Below are 24,485 nucleotides of genomic sequence, written 5' to 3' on the forward strand. Positions count from 1 at the left end.
TTTTTGTCCACAGGAAAAACCACAGACTTCTGACAGATTGTGTGCAAACGAACACAATGAAATATCATTGAAATGAATGGAAATTTTAACGTATTTCTGACGGTTCAGCTGGTGTCTGTTGCTAATATTTTGTAATGGACAAGACAATAGCTACAGACACTGCCGATTGTCACCGACAGTAGTATTGACGACCCCTTAGTGGGGCCCCTTAATCTGGTCCTGGGCTGCTAGGTCATTGGCCTGTATTACTTATCGAGAAACCAAATATAAAATTCTCATGTATTGGTATCACACGCCTACATTGTTGCATAAACTTAATTCTACTATATCTCCTCTTTGTTGGCGTTGTCAATCCTCGTTGTGCTCTGTTTATCACTTGTTTTGGGAGGAAGTGCAACTAATGACGGGGAGTCTTTTCATCCAGGGTGTCCCATTAGACCCAATGGTCTATTTGCTTAATCTCCCTCCAGACAATTGGGTAAGAAGACCTCCCGTTTGTTTTTGTATTTGTGTACTGCGGCAAAGACACTTATTGCCCGTCACTGGAAGGATGTCCTCCCACCTACTAGGTCCGAACTGATTGGACGTCTCAAGGACGTGCGCACCCTTGAATACATGGCGGCTACTCTAAACCATACAGTAGAGATCTTCAATTCCATATGGTCGTCCTGGGATGCTTACTGTATTACTCATGATTTTTGATTGGTCCCTCTTCTTTAATACCTGCCTGTACACCCTGTATCCCCCCCCCCTCCCCTCCTTGATTCCTCCCTCGCCCTATGTCTTTGTCTCTTGGTTTTTCTTGTACGAAGTTCATTTCTCCATGCGGTCCTAGCAGCCATAGTTGGTATAAGATTTTCTGTGTTCTGTTGCCATTTTATATGCACATTTTTCTCTTTGTTGTAAGACCTCTTGAAAAATGTCATAAAAATTAGTTTATAAAAAAAAAAAATTCCATATGTGAAAATGTTGACTTTATTCCAAAGATATCCATAAAATCATCCACAGAGATATGGGAGAGAGTTGAGATGAAAAACCAAGCTAGGCAATGTAACGTTTTGCGCTACATGCGCTTTTTCAAGCCTCACAATGCTTTTTTGATCTTCACATATTACAGGGAAAGCTGTGAAATTGGTATGGGGAAGCATTTTATAGCACAGATTTCAATTCCTGACTGAAAATACAACTAATACAAGATGCCATAAACAACAATAATCCAAACTACGTATTTAAATGTGATAAAACTACAGGTTCATATGACATACTCAACTATTGAATCACAGAAGACCACAGAGCCAAGTGCTCATTTTTAGAAAATGTGTAATAATATAATGATACATGGCAGACGATATTATAATTACTCATGCAACCACAAAACACGTCAAACAATCATCATTAATGAAGTAGCGTACAGTAGTTAAAAGCACTGCAAAGTAAAAGTTTGTTTTATCACTTCAGTTCCATAAGAATCACATATTATAATATATATTCATATAATACAATGTAATGATGGTGACTTCTCTCTTCTTATTCTTCTGGACCTCTCTGCAGCTTTTGACACTGTTGACCATCATCTCCTCCTCACTATGCTCCGCTCAGTTGGCCTCAATGACACTGCGCTCTCCTGGTTCTCCTCTTATCTCTCAGACCGCACTTTCAGTGTATCATTTGCAGGCTCTGTTTCTTCCCCTCTTTCCCTTTCTGTTCGGGTTCCTCAGGGCTCGGTCCTAAGCCCCCTGCTCTTTTCTCTCTACACAGCCCCCACTGGACAAACCATCAGATTTGGCTTCAGGTACCATCTTTATGCTGATGACACCCAATTATAAACATCTTCCCATGACATCACCCCTACACTTATACAGAACACCAGCAACTGTCTCTCTGCTGTCTCAAATATCATGTACTCACTATCTGAAACTAAATCTCTCTAAGACTGAACTACTACGGTTTCCACCATCTAATAGATCTGTCCCTGATATATCCATTGCAGTCTCAGGCCTTCCTATAACTCCTAGGCAGTATGCCCGCTGCCTTGGGGTCAAGTTTGACGCAGACCTTTCCTTCACCCCCCATATTGAATCACTCGCACGTTCATGTCACCTCCACCTCAAAACATCTCCAGAATATGCCCTTTCCTTACCAGAGATACATTAAAGACACTTATTGTCTCTCTGATTCATTCTCGCCTTGACTACTGTAACTCCTTACTAATCGGTCTTCCCCTCACTAAACTCTCCCCTCTACAATCTATTCTGAATGCAGCGGCCAGACTCATCTATCAGGCTAGATGCTACAGCGAGGCCTCTGGTCTGTGCCAGTCGTTACATTGGCTGCCTATTCATTATAGAATAAAATATAAAGTTATCACTCTCATCCACAAGGCTCTCCACAATGCTGCACCTCCCTACATTTCCTCCCTCATCTCTGTCTACCACCCCAACCCGTGTTCTCTATTCACTCAATGACCCAACACTTACATCCTCTATTATCAGAACTTCTCATGCTCGTATACATGACTTCTTCCGAGCTGCACCACTTCTCTGGAATGCTCTACCCTGGACATCAGATTAACTCCCAATTTCTACAGTTTCAAACGCAAACTAAAGACACAAGACACATCTTTTCAGGCAGGCCTATCACAATTTCTAATGTAAACCCTTCTGTACTATAATTAGAATCCCCAAAATTTAACCCTCCTCTGTCCCTGCTCCCACATTTCCCCACATGATATGATGCCATCTCAGGCTAACTTTATAACTTTATAGGTCCAAGCTCCATCCACATGTTAAAGGACACCACTAGTGACGGCTCATAAAGTTTTATGTTTGTGTAATGACAGTCACCTCTATTACAAAAGTGTCTGACCTCTGCATAAGCAATGCCGCCCCTGCTACCTCATGTCACCCCCCTCTACCTCATAGATTATAAGCTCTTGCGAGCAGGGCCTTCAGTCCCATTGTGTGAAATGACTTTCTTTGTAATGCATCTTTCTGTCTGTATTTGAACCCTACAAATTGTACAGCGCTGCGGAATATGTTGGCGCTATATAAAATATTATTATTATTATTAATTGATAAATTTAACACATATTTATCACAATGTCAATATAACCTAATAAGTTTGTATCAGGCAGTGATTGTGTTACTTTTAATAAAACACTATAAGGCATTATAAATACCTTATCCTATTAATATTATAAATGTGAAAGTTTGTGAGTTTGTGGGTTTGTGTGTTTGGATGTTTGCATGTTCGGATGTTTGTTCCTCAATCACGGAAAAACCACTCGACCGATTCGGCTGAAATTTTCCACAAACATAGTTAATACACCCGATTAAACAATAGGCTACTTTTCGTCACAATAGCGCACATACGTTTGTGCCAGGACCCCCACAAAACCCAAACTCACACCACCATCTCTGCAATCTCACACACTTTGGACCATAGCAAGCCACAAAATTCATATTGCCCTCTACAGCCTAGCCCCTAACCCCACACAATCTCATATACATATACTTTACCACTTTGCCCCTCACCTTAACGATACTCCAGGAGGCTCTCTTTAACGCTCCGGAGCAGCCATGTTTGCCGACCCCCACCGCTCTGACAATCCGCGACACCCCCCACCCATGTCAATACCCCTAGGCGGTCTAAAAAATGCAAAAAAAAAAAAAAAAAGTAAAAAAAGTAAAAAAAATATAAAAAAAAATAAAAAGGATTAAAAATTCAAATCACCCCCTTTTCTCTAGAACACATATAAAAGTACTTAAAAACTGTGAAACACATACATGTTAGGTATCCCCACGTCCGAAATCGCCCGCTCTACAAAGCTATACAAATATTTTTCCTGTTCGGTAAACGCTGTAGCGGGAAAAATGGTCAAAAGTGCCAAACCGCTGTTTTTTTCACTGTTTTCATTCTGATAAAAATTTGAATAAAAAGTGATCAAAGCAATAACATTTCCCGAAAATAGTAGAACTACAAAGTACACCCGGTCACGCAAATAAAGACGCTCTATACATCCCCGTACACGCACGTATAAAAAAAAAAGTTACGGCTGTCGGAATATGGCGACTTTTCAAAAAAAAAAATAAAAATTTCAACACAGTTTTGGATTTTTTTGAAGGGGTCAAAATGTAAATAAAACCATATAAATTTGGTATCCCCAGAATCGTAAGGAAACACAGAATACAGGGGACATGTCATTTTGGTTGCACAGTGAACACCGTAAAACCAAAGCCCGTAAGAAAGTTGCAGAAATGCATTTTTTCTTCAAATCCACCCCATTCTGAATTTTTTCCCTGCTTCCCAGTACATTATATAGAATAAATAATGGTGGCATCATGAAGAAAAATTTGTCCCAGGAAAAATTAAGACCTCATATGACTCTGGGAGCGGAGAAATAAAAAAAGTTATGGGGTTTAGAAGGAGAGGAGTCAAAAACGAAAATCAAAAAATGCCATCGACGGGAAAGGGTTAACTTCAAATACTTCTGTCCCAAAGTCACTATGTAAAGTTTCTCACAACACCGTATAGCAGCTCAAATACAAATTAACTTCAACACAAAAGTCTCACGTATTCTCTGAATTACAGAAAAAACAAGATACAAACTTACATTTCATATCCCATACCTTATACACAGTACGAAAACCTTACCCACGCCTGTATATACCCACTTCTACAATCACCGCAGACGAAGTCGCGGGTACCAGCTAGTATATTATAAATGCACACAAAGTGGCACAACTCATGTCAATCAAATTTGAGAGGGGAGCATATATGAGGTTTGTATAGTAGTGGCTGATGTCTTGTGGATTCGTGGTATGGATTCTGCACCACAAATGTGCAACAAGGTACACCACAAAACAAATAAATAGCGTTTTCAAGAAATCAAAGAATGTTGCAGATTTACAAATTTGCAGCAATGAAATTTTTGTGTGAATTTTCACATCCTATTTCACACTAAGCAATGCATATGGTTCATATGGTCAAATCCAGAGTTGTGGATTTTGTGGCAGATTTGCCATGGATTTGTCATTGATATGCATCAAGATCCATCAAAAACTCTTCCCAGCTTGTCTATACTTACCCTAAGGCTATGTCCGCACTACAGATTTTCTATTTAGTGTTGCAGATGGAAAATCTGCAGCAGAATTTGGTATCAGCAAATTGGATGATATTTTAAAACTTTGCAAAGTGCAGAAAAATATCTGCACATAAACCAACATACAATGTAGATATTAAATGTGTAGCTTTTTGAATTTCCAGCCCAGGGGTCCTCAAACTCTTTAAACAGTGGGCCGGAGGCAGAGCAGGTCGCACAGACATCGGGAGCGGTGCCCTCCAATAGGTAAAGTGAAGTGCGCTCCATGGCCTGGCCCGAGCTCCCCAGGAGCTTCATTATAAATGCACGCCTGCCGGCGTTGTCGGCGGGGCCAGACAGAAGTGCTAGGCGGGCCGCATGTGGCCCTCGGGCCGCAGTTTGAGGACCCCTGTTCTAGCCGAAGATTTTCACAATAGATTTTGCCCTCTGAAATGCATAGAATAAGTCTGTCACAGTTTCTAGTGAAGGTGTTCATCTAGGCACATACAATGCACTGAGATCAAAGTCAGCTATTTCTCAGTACCAATGGGGATTCCGAGCTGCTTATTTGACATACATTATTAAGAGGCTGTTGTTGTTTGGGACATGGGGGAAAAAAACTACACTGATGCATTAAATCCAAAGAGAACAATCAAAGAAAGTACTCACCGCTCTTGTCTCATAGAGTATCAGTTTCTGAATGCCGCTTATGATCGGAGCCGCTAGAGGCATTGTGACGATAGGAATGCTACTACTTGTATCTTAACTGAAAAACACATAACATAACACAAATGAGTAATAATAAAACAGTAATAAGAGAGAGTGCACAAATGTGAACAAGTGAGATAATAAACTAGAATATATAGCTCACCTAACAGTACAAACAAAATAAGGACTACTACTGAAATAGGCTTATGTTTCCCTTAGTAACCAGCACTATACAAGCAGCCATTGTTAAAGATTTTACAAGATAAGACAATTGATGATTCTACGCTAGGATAGGCCATCAGTATCAGATTGGAGGAGATCTAATTCTCAGCACCCCCATCTGTTTAAAGGGGCCACAGTTCAACGTTTTGGTCGGAGGTTAAGGTATTAACTGATGAGCTCTTTCTCCAGGGTGTCCCACTAGATCCACTTTCTTATTTACCCGCCTCCCTGTCACCTTGTTAAAAAGACCTCTAGGCTGCTCCTGTATTTCAGCAACGCCGCTAAACCGCTAGTGGACCTCCACTAGAAATGTAACCATCCTCCTTCTGGCCCTGCCCTTGTGGCTCAAGCCAAGGACGTACGCAGTCTGGCATACCTCACTGCTGCGCTTAACCCCTCAGGGACACCATCCAAAAGTGTGTTAAGGATCAGGCTTCATTTTTCAAAACTGATATGTGTCAATTTATAGATCAATAACTTTGAGATGCTTTAACTTACACAAGTGATTTTAAGAATCTTTTCTCGTGATACATTGTACTTCATCGTACTGGTGAACAATCAATATTTTTGTATTTATTTATAAACAAAAATAGGAAATTTGATGGAAATTTGCAAAAAAAAAAATGCAATTTTCAAAATGTGAAATTCTCTGCCATGTCTCATTTGCAGAGCCCCTAAAGTACCAATACAAAGGAACACCCCCCCCCCCCACCAAAAAAAAAAAAAAAAAAAAAAAGACCCCATTTTGGAAACTACAACTACAAAGAATTTATCAAGAGGTATAGGGAGCATTTTGACCCAACAGCCTTTTCACAGATTTTATTAACATTAGGATGGGTAAATGAAAAATTACTAAAATGTCCCTTTATCCCCAAAGTTCTCTTTTTCACAAGGAGTTAAAAGAGAAAAAGCCCCCCACAGTTTGTTACACAATTTCTCCTGAACACAACAGTACCCCATACGTGGTCATAATCTGCAATATGGGTACATGGCGTGGCTTGGAATGGAAAGAGTGCTATATGAATTTTGGAGGGCAGATTTTACTGGAATAATTTTCAGGTGCCATGTCGCATTTTGCAGGGCCCCTAGAGTACCACAACACTGGAAACCCCCAAACACAGCCCCATTTTGGAAACTACACACCTCACAGAACATGTCAAGGGGTATAATGAGCAGTTTGGCCCTACAGCTGTTTCACATATTTTATTAATATTGGTACGTGAAAATGCGTGAAAAATACGTGAAAAACTATTTATTTATTTTTTTAAATAAACCATGAAATTCTATAACCAATTTTTTTATTTTCATAACAGCATAAAGGAGAAAAAGCCCCCCAAAGTTTGTTATACAATTTCTCCTGAACACAGAAATGCCCCATATATGGTTGTAAACTGCATGGTGGGGCTCAGAATGGGAAGAGTGCTATTTGGCTTTTGGAGGGCAGATGTGGCTGGAATCGTTTTCTGGTGCCATGTTGCATTTGCAGAGCCCCTAAAGTACCAGGATAATAGAATCCCTCAAAATTGCCCCATTTTAGAAACTACACCCCTCAAGAAATGTATCAAGGGGTATTATCATTCTGAGCCCAAGAGTGCATTTCAGGGTTTTACAATAGTGTATTGGTGTCCAAAAACCAAACCATCTAAATCTGTACTCCAAAATAACTCCTTCTCTTCTGTGCCTAAACAGCAGTTTATACCCAGATATGACATTAAGTACATTATTCTGGGTACACCAGTGTCATGCATGAGGGCATAAACTGCAGTTTGGGCAAACAGCAGGGCACAGAAGGGAAGGAGCGCTATGTGGCTTTGAAGTACATATTTAGATGTTTGGTAACTGAACACCATGTCATGTTTGCAGAGCCTCTAAATTACCAGTAAAGTGGATTCCCCAAAGGAGTGACCCCATTTTGTAAACTGCACCCCTTAATAATTAACAAGGGGTGTAGTGAGCATTAGTGTCCCCGGAGTGAATGCACAGTGGGTGGTGAAGTGTGAATATGTAAGCTGTGTGGAGTACATTGGGAATACAAAATTCCCTACTTTATCCCAGTAGCTCCTAAGATTGGGGGGGGGGGGGGTCACTTCAGGTATATTTTCCCTCATATGATCTAAATCTGGGGTATCCCCGATATACGCTCACACAGCTTATACATTCCCTTCCTGCCGCAGCGATTTGTATTATAATGATTTTGTCATTTGGGGTTTTTTTTTGTCTTCACATTGTACAAGCAATTTTTTTTTTCTGGTGATGTGGCCATGTAAGGGTTTTTTTTTTTTGCGGGTTGAGATGTATTTTGTAATGATAACATTTCGGGATGCCCATAGAATAAATTTTATGAACTCTTTCTTGGTGGATTAACCCCCCCCCCCCCCCTTGACCTTTATTCTGCGGGTAGTAAGGATTACGGCGCTACCTCATTCATGTTGATTTTTTCATCCGTTACTAGTTTTGCATAGTTGTAGGCTCATGTGCATGATCGTGTATTACACGGATCCATGCACGGATTGACAGTCATTGGCCCTAAAACTCAGGACAGGTCCTATTCCTGTCCGGTTTTGCAGTTGTGCTTCTGTAACCCCCATTCATTCAATGAATGCAGCAGGGGAAGCATGGCAGTTGTACGGGCGGGCATACAGATAACATCAGTGTGCCGCCCATGCCATTCAATTACAGCCTTCAGCCCGCACCTGGAAGTGTGCAAGGGGCCTAAATAACAGCTGAAGTCTATGCAGGCATATGGATCACCTTCTTTGAACAATTAAGTCTTAAAAAGTTAACACAATGAGTACAAAACCAATTATTCTATTCAAAGAGATAACTTGCATTAATAAACAGCAGTATTTAGTTTAATATACTGGTATTTCTCATATTACTACTGTAAATGAATAGCCTGTAAATAAAAGAACTCTCCTGTGGCAGATAGTGGCTGGCTACTGCCCTCTATAGAAAAACTAAGATATTGACCACAGATTTATTTCTCACATAGAATGGTCTAGCCATAAAAATTCAATGGAGAATGTAGTTATAGTTCATTTTATTAGATTTGACTACAGAGCCATTATTATCTCGATGTACGGTTTCATCCAAATGAAACACATAGCTCTGTAAAATTGATAAATCGCACACAGTGCACGAGGCTCTTCCACATCTTTCAAAAGGAATGACTGGCAGACTGTCACTTCAATGCCTAGAGAAGAACTGCTCATGTCTGAGGTGTAGGTCCGTGTAGGTCCGATGACAGTGGAGGACTGGGACTGCAGGCTGTTGATTTATTAGCACACCAATTTGCATAAAACAGCAGCAGAAATATTGTGAGAATTGAGGAAATTTACAAGAAAAAAAAGTGTCAACAGGAAAAAATGTAATGTGTCGTTATTTCATCTCTAACAATGGATTTTTTGAAAAATTAATTATTGTTCATACTCTACAACCCCCCCCCTCCAAAAAAAAAACATAGCAAGACAGTATAGTGTCCCCGTGCATAAAGGACACGTGCCTTCCATTACATGACTGCCGTCCAAAAAAAAAAAAAAGCCTCAAGTAGGAAGCTCTCTAATTCTTGAGTTTAGGAGTTTGCAGAATCAACGTCCTGTTTTAGACAGTGTTGGGGGAAGTAAAATTATCCAAACAACCCGGAACAGGAGTCACAGCTAGCACCTATGTATCCCTTTGCTGTTCCCTTTCTATAAAGTTTCCTGGACTCTATACACTGTAATACTCACAAACTCCTCCCCTCCGCTATAATAGCCATGCAAGACAGCACTAGCACTATCAACCAGGAAGTATTCAATGCAGAGAAACCTACAGACTTTTCAGTAAGGGAAACGGAATTGAATGTGACTTTTTTCTTCATGTCTTATCCAATGTGACAAGACATTATGTGACAACTTTATACCAAATCATGTTATGTCAATTATAATAATTGAACCTGCTCTTTGTCTATACAATGTATAACCCCACCTAAATTGTACAAAAACCTCACCATCTGCCATTAAAGACTTGAATCTATATTAATCACATAAATGCACTTTGTGTCTGTTTGTCTGAGCCTTGTACTAATTTGAACTTCAATATGGTGATACTTAAAGGGGCTCTATCAGCAAAATCATGCTGATTGAGCCCCACATATGCGTGAATAGCCTTTAAAAAGGCTATTCAGGCACTGTAAATGTTATATTAAACTACCCCCAGTTTTAAAATACCCTAAAAAAGAATGTTATCTACTTACTGAACGTGCACACTAGGCGGGCATTCAGGGTGCGCCGTCTTCTTCATCCACACCTCTTCTTCCTCCGACGTCCTCCTCCGGCGCTCACGAACTGACATTGATAAAAAAAAAATGGCCTGGGTGCATGCGCAGTAGCATGCGGCTTCTACTACGACTACTGCGCATGCGCCCAGGGCATTTTTTATTATCAATATCAGTTCGCGAGCGCCGGAGGAGGACGGGACCGGATGACGCCGGAGGAAGAAGAGGCGTGGATGAAGACGAAGACACACCCTGAATGCCCGCTCAGCGTGCACGATGCGTAAGTAGATCATATTCTTTTTTAGGGTATTATTTTAAAACTGGGGGGTAGTTTAATATAACATTTACGGTGCCTGAATAACCTTTTTAAAGGCTATTCACGCATATGTGGGGCTCTATCAGCATGATTTTGCTGATAGAGCCCCTTTAAAGGGTTTGTCTGATATAAAACGGCACACCTACACTAATCTAAACATCCTCCCCCTTCCTACTTTCTAAATTACATATTTTAGCAAAAATATAGTTACCCAAATCAAAGGGACGGTCATGACACATTCCCGGAAATTATGATGGGGTGGAAGGCTGAGCTGAGTTATATAGATGGGAAGGGCTAGTAGTGGGTGGGATTGTTATGTAGACAGGGAGGGGGTATAAGGGAAATGATAAAGGAAGGGGGGGGGAGTGAGAGGGAGGTAGTGTCAAGTCAGCCTACAACTTCCTGATAAAATGATTTAGATAAAAAAAATAAAAAAAAAAAAAGCAGGAAGCTACACCATGTAAATGAATGCAGAGAATGCCAGAATATCACAGAAAACACTGCTAAAGGTATGTGGGTGCACTTATTAACCCATTAATAGCACTAACAAAATCATGAAGAATCATTTTTGCATAGAAAAGTGGGTCTTCTCAGACTCCAGAGTTCTTACTACCAAAACCCTCACAATCCCTACAACAACATCTTTGAGAGCTATTAAAATATATAGGCTCCCTTGAATATTTCTTTCTATTCATGCACCAGCACCTTCTTCTAGCCACATAACTGGATGTGACATACTGGATTAGTTGGGATTTTACCTATATCATACCCAAATCTAGCAGTATGCCACAACTGGATTTAACACATCTGATACTGATAGTTATCAGATCAGTCTGGCTCTAACCTATGTTGTGTCCTAGCAATGAGGACTCTGGAGTTATTAAGCCAAACCACAGACTTGGACTCCTATTTTTCCACATCCTGACTCCAGCTACAGAATATACAGCTGGCAGTCACCATCAGACAACAGCGGCCTCAGGAAGGGAACCAGGGATATCATTAGTAGTGTCATCCCCATTTCCTTCTTGGGGTCGCTGATTGGCCTCAGCTGTCACATGGGGTATGTACTTCCACCAGAAGACCACAACAGAGCTGCAGCACCAGGCTCAGGGGAGTATGGTTTTCTTTTCTTTTTTTCACCAATTCCAGCCCAATTAATAGATAAGATTTGAGGCCGAACAACCCCTTTAAGGCTGGGAGATTTTTGCCCAAAAATCACTTTAGGGTGATCATCATCTTTTCCTGTTTTTGCATAGAGATTCTATAATTAGAATCCCTTTATTCAGTACTACCACGTCAGATTAGCCTTAAGAAAGGCTATTCTTCCCCTACCTTTAGGGCTCTGCCATCTGCGCATGTCTTGCTGGTCATTTTGCTGTGGCTCCTAGACGAGTGTACAAAGTCTCGCTGGAAGAAGAAGCCGGAGGACGCGCATGGCTGAAGAAGAAAGGCGTCGTTGGAGAGTCTTCACGTAGCACAAGGGACGCCCCCTGTGCTGTCTGGAGACTCATTGCATATGGAGAAAACCACTGGAACAGCAGCACAGAGAAGAATTCTAAAGTTAGGGGAAGAATAACCTTTCTTAAGGCTATTCCAACGTGGTTGTACTGAAAAAAGGAATTCTTATGATAGAATACCTTAAAGGGGTTGTCCCGTCACAAGGATCCTATCTATAATGCTTATTAATGTGAATGTAAGACTTTTCCTAAATACACTGCTTCAGCAAAACTGCTCTGTTTGGCCACTATCTCACTTTATTCATTTTTTTGTGGCCACAGCCCTGACTTAGCTGCTCCTGAGTCAAGTGATGTGTCTGCTGCTCTGAGGGGGGAGGGAAGAGGGGCTAAGTGCACAGGAGCGAGCCTGGTGGTGGTGGTGGTGGGGGGGGGTAGTTTACCCTTTTGGGGAAGGGGCCGCCAATACAGGGTTAGACGCCGGCACAATTGAAGCCAGCAACATCTCTATGCTTCTGCCCTGCATGAAGCAAGCAGCGGCAGAAGCGATGTTGTTATTCCGGGAGGAGTGGAATAAGAGCATCGCTTCTGCCGCTGCTGGCTTCATGCAGGGCAGAAGCATAGAGATGTTGCTGGCTTCACTTGTGCCGGCGTCTAACTCCCCGGCATCCGCTGTAATAGGCGGATGCTGGGGACTGTTAGACGCCGGCACAGGCACATCGCTATGCTTCTGCTCTGCATGAAGACAGCAGCGGCAGAAGCGATGCTGTTCCGCTCCGGGGTCACATATGCAAAGCCAAGCGGCGAGATGCCGCCGGCCCTGCGTGCACGCTCATACACCAGTCTACCCTTCACAATGCGAATACAGACCCGCAGGGTGTCAGGGCTGTATTTGCATTGTGAAGGGTAGACTGGTGTATGAGGCGCACGCAGGGCCGGCGGCATCTCGCCGCTTGGCTTTGCATATGTGACCCCGCCCACCAATGACGAGACAAAGCCGGAAGACAGACGATTTTAGAGGAACGAAGACGGGTGAGTATGCGACGTGGGACAACCCCTTTAAAAGAAATTAAAAATTGTTAAGTAAGCTGCACAAGGAGATGACCTGTTTGAGGCAGACTTCCTCGTTCTACCACCCAACTACTAAGTACAGTGTTGATCATAAACTGAAGCAGGAAAAACAAAGTCCACATGGAATATATCAGACACCGGGGCAGGGCTAACAGCGATTTCACAATTCTGGTGAAAATTGGAATCACACCTCCTTGAAATTGTGAGTTAATTGAAAAAATTTGTTTCATTGCACAGCCCTGCATAGAATATATAAATAGGTATTTTTTATTCTATGTGTAAAAGTCAGTACCGTTTTTCTGACTTCACCCAAAACTGACCACACAACTCCGCTATCAAAATACCATAACTGGATGTCACATAACTTGCTGATCATTTAAGATCCAACCTGTGTCATGTGCTAGCAATACGCCATAACAATCATGGGAAGAAAATTTATCTGCTTATGTTGTATTAGTATATATGACCTAACATGACAGTGTCTATCACCACAGGGTCAGCCAACCACATGTGACGGGCCCTACCCACCACAGGTGGCAGATTCTACCCACCGCGGGGTCAGCATGCCACAGGTGACGAGCCCCTAGACACCGCGGGAAGCCCGCCACAGGCAACGGGCCCCTACCCACTGAAGGGTCACCCACCACAGGCAACAAGCCCCTACACACTGCGGGGTCAGCATGGCACAGGTGACAAGTCCTACTCACCACGGGGTCAACATGGCACAGGAAACGGGCCCCTACACACCACGGGGTCAGCACGCCACAGACGATGGGCTCCTATCCACAGCAGGGTCACCCACCAGAGGTGACAGCCCCAACACACCGCAGGGTCAGCCTGCCACAGGCGACGGGCCCCTACCCACCGCAGGGTCAGCCTGCCACAGGCGACGGGCCCCTACCCACCGCAGGGTCAGCCTGCCACAGGCGACGGGCCCCTACCCACCGCAGGGTCAGCCTGCCACAGGCGACGGGCCCCTACCCACCGCAGGGTCAGCCTGCCACAGGCGACGGGCCCCTACCCACCGCAGGGTCAGCCTGCCACAGGCGACGGGCCCCTACCCACCGCAGGGTCAGCCTGCCACAGGCGACGGGCCCCTACCCACCGCAGGGTCAGCCTGCCACAGGCGACGGGCCCCTACCCACCGCAGGGTCAGCCTGCCACAGGCGACGGGCCCCTACCCACCGCAGGGTCAGCCTGCCACAGGCGACGGGCCCCTACCCACCGCAGGGTCAGCCTGCCACAGGCGACGGGCCCCTACCCACCGCAGGGTCAGCCTGCCACAGGCGACGGGCCCCTACCCACCGCAGGGTCAGCCTGCCACAGGCGACGGGCCCCTACCCACCGCAGGGTCAGCCTGCCACAGGCAACGGGCCCCTACCCACCGCAGGGTCAGCATGCCACAGGCGACGGGCCCCAACCAACCAGGGGGTCAGCCCGCCACAGGCGACAGACCCCTATCCACCACGGGGTCAGCCCAACACATTTGTCTCCTTCCTCTGCCACCAACATTGTCAGCCAATCACAGAGGAGCCCCACAACTGCGTGAGTCAATTATAGACGTCCATATAGTAAGGTTTTGCATCAAAAGCCTCCACCGCAGTAAGAGCCCTATGTGAGCCACTCACTGATGACACCATAACAGTATGTGCACAGATATAACTCCAGAACTGTGCGCCTTCCACTATACTCCCATAATATGCTGTGCCCACTTCCCTTCATAGTCTCCAGTCAGCTGTTTGCTTACCTACAGTGCAGGCTGGGACATCAGCCGCGCTCTGTCAGGCGAATCTGACGTCACAACGTAGTGACGTAGCACGTTCTAGCACTACGAGCACCTGGGACGTCCCAAGGCGTTAAGCCTCAGTTTCCTCAGATTATTGGCAGCACAATGGAGTGTAGCGCACCCGCTAGTATTACCATTGAGCGGTCAGTATATGTCACTGGCACCCGCGCTCTGCTGTGCACTGTAATAACTCCAGTTAACACTAGACGCAACACCTCACGTGACCGGCACACAGAAGTTGGTTTGGGGTGGGCGGAGCAGTCGCCATGGAGATTGTGGGGTTGTACACAAATCAGTGCAGAGCCGAGTGAGGGGCGCTGAAACGTGAGTACACACAGCTCATCTGCAGACACCCCTGTATAATTCTAATAATAATGGGGACTGACCGTAGATTTTACACATAGCTGACCAATTCTTGTTCCAGCAGATCAATGGCAAGATAACTTGGTATGCAAATGACCAATTGGTTTAATAGAGATCTGTCTTATGTGAAAACTCATCTGATGTAACTTTTTAACTACCCAAACGTCCCAACCAAGTACCCCAAAGTGGTGATCACTTATAAAAAGTGCTTCCTCACGTAGTAGAATGGCCCGTTCAGTGACCCACATATAATGACCCCCACATGTAATATAATGACCCTCGCAGTGCCCCACAGGTAATATAATGCACAGTGCCCCCACATAACATAAAGACCCCCAAACTTAGTGATGCTTAAAGCGGTTGACCACGTTCACACCAATATTGAGAGACAAGTGTTATTGTTTTTTATAATAAAAAGATATGCATTTTTCCAATATACTTTCTGTATCAATTCCTCATAGTCTTGTAGATGTCTGTTTGCTGTCGTTCTCTTACTTGTACACACTCTGCATCTTTTTTTGGATCTTCCCTCACTTTCCAATTTGTGGGAAAACAAAATAATCTCAATTTAGCAATCTGCAGTGACTCCCTATAGAATAAACGGAACAACAACGAGCTAATGTGACCTACTGCTCCATTCAAGTAGAGGAACAGGACCCCCAATCTGTGAGATTTTACTCCCCATCCTGTTGTTACAAACCTTCTAACTCTTTACAACATTTGCCGTACCATTATGATTCATTACCTTGACAGCCAAGAGCCTATTAAAGGCGGTTGGACATGTCATTACAGTGATTTTATTACAGAATGTGCTAGTCTATGATAGACATTGTGGGGAAGGTAGCTCAGTAGATGCGGTGGTGCATTACTGGTGCCAGGTTCAGGATCTCTTGGAACGGGTAATGGGGGTTACTTTCCCCTTGTCTCCTAAGACCTATCTCCTTCATCTCCCACCCGTCAAAGTGCGCAAACATGCCCTACGCCTTTTTTTTTTTTTTATACTTCTTCTCACCTCTGCTAGGTGCTTGATTACAAAGCAATTGGCGTCAGCCGGCCCCCCTGCACTCGAAGTGTTGTACTCTAGGATCAGGAAAGTGTGGTCACTGGAGTATCTGACAGCTGTGCTTAACAATGAGGAAGAGAAGTTTCATGCTATTAGAAACCTGTGGGTCGCGTTTTGGGCCACTCAGCCTTTGTTATATGCTATTTTCTGGATCCTCCACTATCTTGTTGGTGGTTGTCCTCTGTCGTTCTTGCCCCCTTGTTTTCCTTTCTCTTCTTGTTCTTCCCTGTTGGTGTTTGTTTATTTGTATGTAGAGTAAGCCAGACTACTCAGGTGGGTGAGATGAGAAAACTCCAAAAGGAATGTTTGTTCTGAGCAGACAACTTTCATCTGCTGAGTATTTTGGCAAATGCTCAGTATTGGGCTGGATTTTTCCCGAACACTTTGGGGATGTTCCGGCAGTGACTCAGCTGCAGAGAGTCTCCTTGTCAAGGAGGCTTAAGAAGACAGCTCCAGCAGCAACACTTTGGCAGAGCTTGGCTGGAGAGCAAACAGAGAGGTCATATTTTTGGAGCTGTGTCCTGAATGATTCTACTGGCTTATGGATTTCTGTTATTCTAGGTGAGGTAACCTATTCTATGTTTAGTTAGAGCCTAGCCGGGCAGGTATTTATTTTTGTATTGTTTCCTTTTGTTGCTGCACTACCTTTTTTGAGTGAAAATAAAACTCAGGGGTCTTTTCAGACCCCCGAGTATAATGATCAGAGGCCCGGGAGAGGTAAGCGAACATAACAAACAGTGTTACTTACCTCTCCACGCTCCGCGAAGGCTTCTGGGCCTACTTGTGTGACGTCTCAGACGTCACATGACCTGGGCCTGCGTCCTTATGCGTCGCGATGCAGGTCACATGACGTCCCTGACATCATTGAAGATAGCTAGCAGCGGGGAGCGCAAGGGATAGTTAAGTAGCAGTGTTTATGTTTGTATCCCCCTCTCAGTCTCCGATTATTATACTCTGGGGTCTGAAAAGACCTAAGAGTATAATAATTGTTAAAGGGGCTCTATCAGCAAAATTCTGCTAATAGAGCCCCACATATGCGTGGGGCTATTCAGGCACCGTAAATGTTATATTAAATCCCGGTCCCATTTTTAAATAAAAGCATTAAAACATATGCAAAACTTACCGAAGGTGCACCATGGGCGGGGATAAACGATGCAACGTCAGCTTCGGGCACGCCCGCCTCTTCTGTCTTCTTGGAGTAACGCCCTCTGGTTCCGTGTCTTCCGGCTTCTTTTCTTCAAATCCCACGCCTGCGTAGTAGCGCTTCCCTCCGAAGCGCTACTGCGCAGGCTCACTCGCCATTTTACTTAATGGCAGTTCATGAGTGAGCCTGCGCAGTAGCGTTTTGGAGGGAAGCGCTACTACATAGGCGCAGGATTTGAAGAGAAGAAGTCGGAAGAAGACACGGAACCAGAGGGCATTACTACAAGAAGACAGAAGAGGCAGGCGTGCCCGAAGCTGACGTCACATCGTGCATCCCCGCCCATGGTGCACGTTCGGTAAGTTTTGCATATATGTTTTAATGCTTTTATTTAAAAAACGGGACCAGGATTTAATATAACATTTACGGTGCCTGAATAGCCTTTTTAAAAGCTATTCACGCATATGTGGGGCTCTATTAGCATAATTTTGCTGATAGAGCCCCTTTACTGGGTGTCCACAATGGAACATAATACTGGGTGATGGGGCCACTATGGGGCATAATACTGAGTGAAGGGGCCACTATGGGGTATAATGCTGTGTGCAGGGGCAACTATGGGGCATAATACTGGGTGAAGGGGCCACCTAATGTGTATGTGTTCACATAAAAAATTTTTTTTTACTTATACAGCTCTGGCAAAAATTAAGAGACCACTGCAAAATTTTCAGTTTCTCTGAATTTTGTCTTCATTGGTATATTTTTGAGTAAAATGTACATTGTTCTTTTATTATATAAACTACTGACAAGGGAGGCTGCGGATATTGTGTTTTTGCAAAGGCATTTGACACTGTCCTTCATAAAAATTGAGCTATTTGACATTAACTTAACTCACTGTGTCTGGAGGAAGAGAAATGCTGCCTATGATCCAAAGAACACCGTCCCCACTGTGAAACATGGAGGTGGAAACATTATGTTTTGGGGGTCTTACTCTGCTAAGGGCACAGGACTACTTCACCGCATCAACGGGAGAATGGATGGAGCCATGTACCGTAAAATCCTGAGTGATCACCTCCTTCACTCCACCAGGACAGTAAAAATGGGTCATGGCTAGGTCTTCCAACAGGACAATGACTCAAATCATACAGCAAAGCAACAAAAGAGTGGCTCAAAAAGAAGCACATTAAAGGGGCTCTATCAGCAAAATCCCCCCCCCCCGTTTTAAAAAAATAACCTAAAAAAGAATGTGCTCTACTTACGGATTGTGCACGCTGGGCGGGCATTCAGGGTGTGTCTTCATCTTCATCCCCGCCTCTTCTTCCTCCGATGTCCTCCGGTCCTGTCTTCTTCCAGCGCTCGCTCGCGGACACGGATATTAAAAAACGGCCTGGGCGCATGCGCAGTAGCACACAGCTTCTACTAAGGCTACTCCGCATGCGCCCAGGCTATCACTGTCCGTTCGCGAGCACTGGAGGAAGACAGGACCGGAGGACATCGGAGGAAGAAGAGGCGGGGATGAAGATGAAGACACACCCTGAATGCCCGCCCAGGGTGCACGTTCGGTAAGTAGAGCACATTCTTTTTTAGGTTATTATTTTAAAATGGGTGGGTAGTTTAATATAACTTTAGCGGTGCCTGAATAGCCTTTTTAAAGGCTATTTAAGCATATGTGGGGCTCTATCAGCATGATTTTGCTGATAGAGCCCCTTTAAAGTAAAGTCATAGAGTTGCCTAACTAGTCTCCAGACCTCAATCCCACAGAAATCTTATAGAAGGAGCTCCAAGTTGCCAAGTGACAGCCTCAAAATCTAAATGATTTAGAGATGATGTGCAAAGAGTTGTGGACCAAAATTCCTCCTGACGTGCATAAACATCATCAACTACAAAAACCGTCTGACTGCTGTGGGTGCCAACAAGGGTTTCTCCACCAACTATTAAGTCTTGTTTGCCCGGAGGATCAGATACTTATTTCTCTATGCAAAATACAAATACATTTATACAATGTGATTTTCTGGATTTTATTTTTTATATTATATCTCTTACTGTTAAAATTAACCTGCCCTTAACATTATAGACTGTTCATGTCTTTGTCAGTGGGAAAACTTACAAAATCAGCAAGGGATCAAATACTTATTTCCTTCACTGTATGTCCTAGGGGGAGTAAAGCTGGGAGAGCTACTGGTAAAGAAGCACCTGGGAGACCATAGGTTAAATTACAACATGCAATGTCAATTGGCTGCTAAGGCCGGCAGGATATTGTCATGTGTTAAAAGGGGTGTGGCCTCGTGAGATATAATATTAGCAGGTTATATATAATTGGTGCAGCACCATCTGTAATATGCAATTCAGTTCTGGAAATAAATTCATAGAAAGGATGTCCTAGAGTTGGAAAAAATTCAAGGAGGGCCACAAAACTGATAAGGGGCATGGAGCATCGCAGTTATGAGGAGAGACTAAGGGTGCATTCACACTGAGTAAACGCTAGCTTATTTTGTAAATAACACTTGTAAATTTTGCTATCCCATTGACTTCAATGATATTTTTTTACAAGTGTAAAAATACGCCTGTAAAAAATATGCCTGTAAAAAATACGCCTGTAAAAATACGCCTGTAAAATGTCATTGAAGTCAATGGGATAGCAAAATTTACAAGTGTAATTTTACTCTACAAAATAAGCTAGCGTTTACTCAGTGTGAATGCACCCTAAAAGAGTTAAATCTGTTTAGTCTGGAGAAGAGGTGTTTAAGTGGAGATTTGATAAACCTGTATAAATTGTGGTAAAGTGTATGGAAAAGTGGTGGACGGGGTGTATATCTCACCTGGTTTCCTCAGCCAGGCAGAGTAGCAGAAATCCAGAAGGATATTTGTTGCTTTAGCAGAACGTAGTCTGCTAGGGCTCTTTATTTTAGTGACATGAGCTGGATTTTCTAAACTGGAGGACAAGTTTGCACTGGGAGTCTTTCAATCCACACCCCTAGTCCACCACGGGTTTTTTACCCAATCCCAGGTATTCTCAGGTAGGACTTCCTGATAGTCCTTACTGAGGAATGAAGCGGGTAAAAGGTGGGCTGACAAGTTTTGCAGCCTGAGAGAGAGACCACCCCTGGAGTGGTTGTTTGCTACTGTTTGGTGATACGTTTTGGCCTGCACTAGGTTAGTGAGGCATGCTGCTGTTTAGTTAAAACCTGACAGGCGTAGGCTTTTATTTTGTTTGCATTGTGTTTTTGGAGTTTGAAACCCGCTGCCTGTGTGAACTTTGTCATTGCCGACCTGCACCATGTCAGCTGTTCCCTACAAATTATGGAAATGGCTAATACAAAAAATATGGGGAAAAGCTGTTCACTGTAAATTCCCCTCAAAAGAGAAGGGGACACTCCTTCCATTTGGAGAAAAAAAAAGGCTTCTTCACTGTACGGACTGAGAATCTGCAGAATAGCCTGCCGTAGGGCTGCTCGCAACTGACAGCTTCAAAAAAGGATCAGTTGCTTATATAGAGAAAAAGATCATTGATGCTTCTGGAAATGTATAGACTGTCATGCCCTTTCTCATCCATTGGTTGATCTTGATGGACTATTTAAAACTGTAAAGTGTTAAAGGCGTCTGGGAGGTTGTGCACCATGTACTCACCAGCCTATTTCAGATTAGCCTATCGAAGTCACATGCCTTTTTCATGTACATCTCACAAGCTTCTTGTTTGTTTAATATGTTCTGTCTTTTTGATGCAATGTTTTATATAGATCTGTTGTCATGTTTTGAAACTATCTTTTCTACTGTATAATTTAAAATTAAAGAATTTCTAAACATTATATATATAACATTGCAAATTTTTAGGGCTAGTTCACACGGGGCAAGAGGGGGCGAATTTTGACATGGAATCCGCCTCAAAATCCGGCCCGTCACAATAGAGGGCTATGTAGATCGCTAGCGAGCTGCCCTTTCTTCAGGCGGATTCCGCGACTGATTCAGCCATGGCATCTGCCTCGTGACAGCACCCACCGGACTAGGCCCATTCATTTGGGCCTATTCCGGAGCAGAAAGCCACGATGGGATGCCACCAGAACCTCGTGTGAACTAGCCCTTATACTCCCTTGTGCTATTGATTTAACTACTGATTTGCTATTGATTTATGCCAAGTTTGTTGAAAACTTAAAGACCATTTTATCTCATTGTTTTGCTCATTTTGTAGGAGTGTGCAATGGCTCAACTAGAGAACGTCCATCTCCTTCCCCTTGCGGACACATTGGAAGAGGATGAAACAGAAAGAACATTTCTATTGTCCAAACCAACCTGTTTTCTTATAGTTGGGAAGCCAGTAAGACTGCTGTTTATACAGTTTTTTAGTTGCACATAACTTAAAAGTGTTGTCCAGTTCAAGACAAATATTAACAAGTATCTCCAGTCTTATTAATAAAAAAGGGAAATCTAAATGAATAGAACACATGAAAAATCGAAAGTAGATAATAGTTAAAGTCACATGACCATGGACGGTATATTTCATGACCATGGATTGATTTTTATACATTGGAAGTAAGCAGAATAAGTGACAGCAAGCAGAGATCTAGAAAACCGTCAGTACTTGATACAGAAAGTATACAGGGAAATGGTACTGCTTTTCATTATACAAACAATAACATTTGTCTATTAATATTTGTCTGAATCTGGACAAGCCCTTTAATTCTTAACTACCGTATATACTCGAGTATAAGCCGACCCGAATATAAGCCGAGACCCCTAATTTTACAACGAAAAACTGGGAAAACTTATTGACTCGAATATAAGCCTAGGGGGGAAATACAGCAGCTACTGGAAAATTTCAAAAATTAAAATGGTCGGAGTTTGTGGGTGCAGTAGATGCTAGGGAAGGGGAGGGGGTGTTTTGGTTGTCTGTCTACCCCTTCCCTGAGCTTAAGGACTGGGGATTTTTCCCCCCACTTGGAATTCAGCCTGGCTGAATATAGGGTATCTACAGTGCTCCTATTAACCCCTTCCCAACAGAATAGGAGAAGTGCAGATACCCTATATTTAGCCTGGCTGTAGGCAGGCTGAATTCCAAGTGGGGGGGGGGGGGGACTCAGTCTCGGGGAAGGGACAGTTAGACAACTTTTTTTCTTGCTACGGCATTTACCGTACAGGAAAAATATATTTATAGATTTGTAGGGCGGGCGTTTTCGGACACAGGGATACCTAACGTGTATATGTTTCACAGTATTAACGGTATTAGTTTTATATGTGTTCTAGGGAAAGGGGGAGGATTTGAATTTTTAATACTTATTTTTATTTATTTTTTTTACATTTTTTTTTTGCACTTATTAGACCCCCTAGGCGTCTTGAACCCCAGGAGGTCTGATCACTAATGCAATGCATTGCAATGCTAATGCATTGAAATACATTTCAAAAATTGTCATTTCTTTTGCAGGCTGCAAAGACAAAAAAACAATGAGTTTGGCAATGCTGCAGCCCGGCACCCGTCCCAGTGTCTGTATGCCAGGTCCGGATGCTGGGTCTGTAACTAAATATTGCTGAATTAACGTAATGACTTCATTATAAGCCGAGGCGGACTTTTTCAGCACAAAAACTGTGCTGAAAAACTCGGCTTATACTCGAGTATATACGGTACTTTACATTTCATGTTCTCTTTTTATGTTATCTATTCTTACATATGAGCCCATAGGTTTCTCTTTTCCTGTATTCTATTACAAATACAAGGCAGGTATGAGTAAATCTATTTTACTAATCATACCTGCCATACTAAATCTAATCTCCCATTTCACCCGTAGTTATACAGTACTTACTTGAGTCTGGAAAGTTTATATGTTATATGGTGTTTTCTTATGCTTAAATGGATTCTATCATTTAAAAAAAGCAGTTTTAAACTAATAGCACGTAGGAATAGCCTTTACAAAGTCTATTCATCTTTTACTTTTATCTTGAAGGTCCATGCTGCAGTTTTTGAAATTTCTTCTTCTGTTCTTTATGCTTATTGTGCTCAGACAGCGCAGGGGGCATGTCCTCTGTGCTATGAGCGCAGCATTCCAGCGCCGCCTTTCTTCTGCTCCGTCCAGCATTCTCCTCTCTTTCACTCCTCTTCTTACAGGAGACTACTGCAGAATGGTCGGCGAAACAACCGACTGCGCATGTCCATCGGCCATTGTGCAGTGGACTTGTGGAAAATGGAAATTAAAATTTTCCCAGATATATCCCATTTCAGTCTCTGATATGTCATGTCCAGTTTATGTCACTGTGAAAAGTCAGTTCTCTAGTTATTATGCTCTTTTTCCTGATTTTGGAAACACCCTACATGTAGCCCCAATCTACACTGTGTTCCACATTATTATGCAAAAAGTGTTTAGGAGTGATAAGGTAAGAATTTTTTTGTTTGTCAATTAAACTCATTGATGGTGGTGTGTGTCAGGGCTCTTTATATCACTGAAAGCAATTGCAGACGCCTGTACTAATTAGTTTGGTAGGTGTGTCCAATTAAAGGCAAGACTACTTAACAAGGCTGTCCCACATTATTAAGCAGCCTACATTTTCTGCCAAAATGGGAAAGAAAAAGGGTGTGTCAGCTGCTTGAGAAGCAACAAATTGTGGAGTATTTAGGTCAAGGAATGACTTCAATCAACATTGCCAAGACACTTCATCGCGATCATTACGCAATCAAGAAGTATGTGTCTGATTCACAGCACACACGTGTGCGTGCTGATAAGGGAAAATTGAGGACTCTTTCCAACAGACAATTACGTCAAGTTAAAAGAGCAACTGCAAAAATGCCTTGTCATAGCAGCAGACACGTTTTTGAAGCTGCTGGTGCCTCCAACGTCCCCCGAACAACAAGATGCAGGGTCCTTCTTTGGTTTGCAGCTGTGCGTAAGCCATCCTGTCGACCTCCTCTATCCACTGCACACAATCCGAAATGGCTCCAGTGGGCCAAACAATACATGAAGACTGACTTCAAAACTGTTTTGTTCACCGATGAGTGCCGTGCAACGCTCGATAGTCCAGATGGATGGAGTGGAGGATGGCTGGTTG

At 43.2% G+C, this 24,485-nt stretch overlaps 2 protein-coding genes across 2 annotated transcripts in view; one reads left to right on the plus strand and one right to left on the minus strand.

The window, feature by feature from the left end:
* The window catches only part of FIG4 (FIG4 phosphoinositide 5-phosphatase), a 212,580-nt gene extending 197,678 nt beyond the window's left edge, over positions 1 to 14,902 (minus strand). The window contains exons 1-2 of the mRNA XM_075268134.1: positions 14,854 to 14,902; positions 5,750 to 5,846 (exon numbers count right to left, since the gene is read on the minus strand). Of these exons, the coding sequence (XP_075124235.1) occupies positions 5,750 to 5,812 (63 nt within the window). The 5' untranslated portion in view covers positions 5,813 to 5,846; positions 14,854 to 14,902. The remainder of the gene's footprint in view (positions 1 to 5,749; positions 5,847 to 14,853) is intronic.
* Positions 14,903 to 15,174: 272 nt separating this feature from the next.
* AK9 (adenylate kinase 9) overlaps positions 15,175 to 24,485 on the plus strand; it is a 147,836-nt gene continuing 138,525 nt past the window's right edge. The window contains exons 1-2 of the mRNA XM_075268176.1: positions 15,175 to 15,216; positions 21,643 to 21,768. Coding sequence (XP_075124277.1) covers positions 21,652 to 21,768 — 117 coding nt within the window. The 5' untranslated portion in view covers positions 15,175 to 15,216; positions 21,643 to 21,651. The remainder of the gene's footprint in view (positions 15,217 to 21,642; positions 21,769 to 24,485) is intronic.

The sequence above is a fragment of the Leptodactylus fuscus genome, chromosome 3 (assembly GCF_031893055.1).
Source record: "Leptodactylus fuscus isolate aLepFus1 chromosome 3, aLepFus1.hap2, whole genome shotgun sequence".
Taxonomy (NCBI): domain Eukaryota; kingdom Metazoa; phylum Chordata; class Amphibia; order Anura; family Leptodactylidae; genus Leptodactylus; species Leptodactylus fuscus.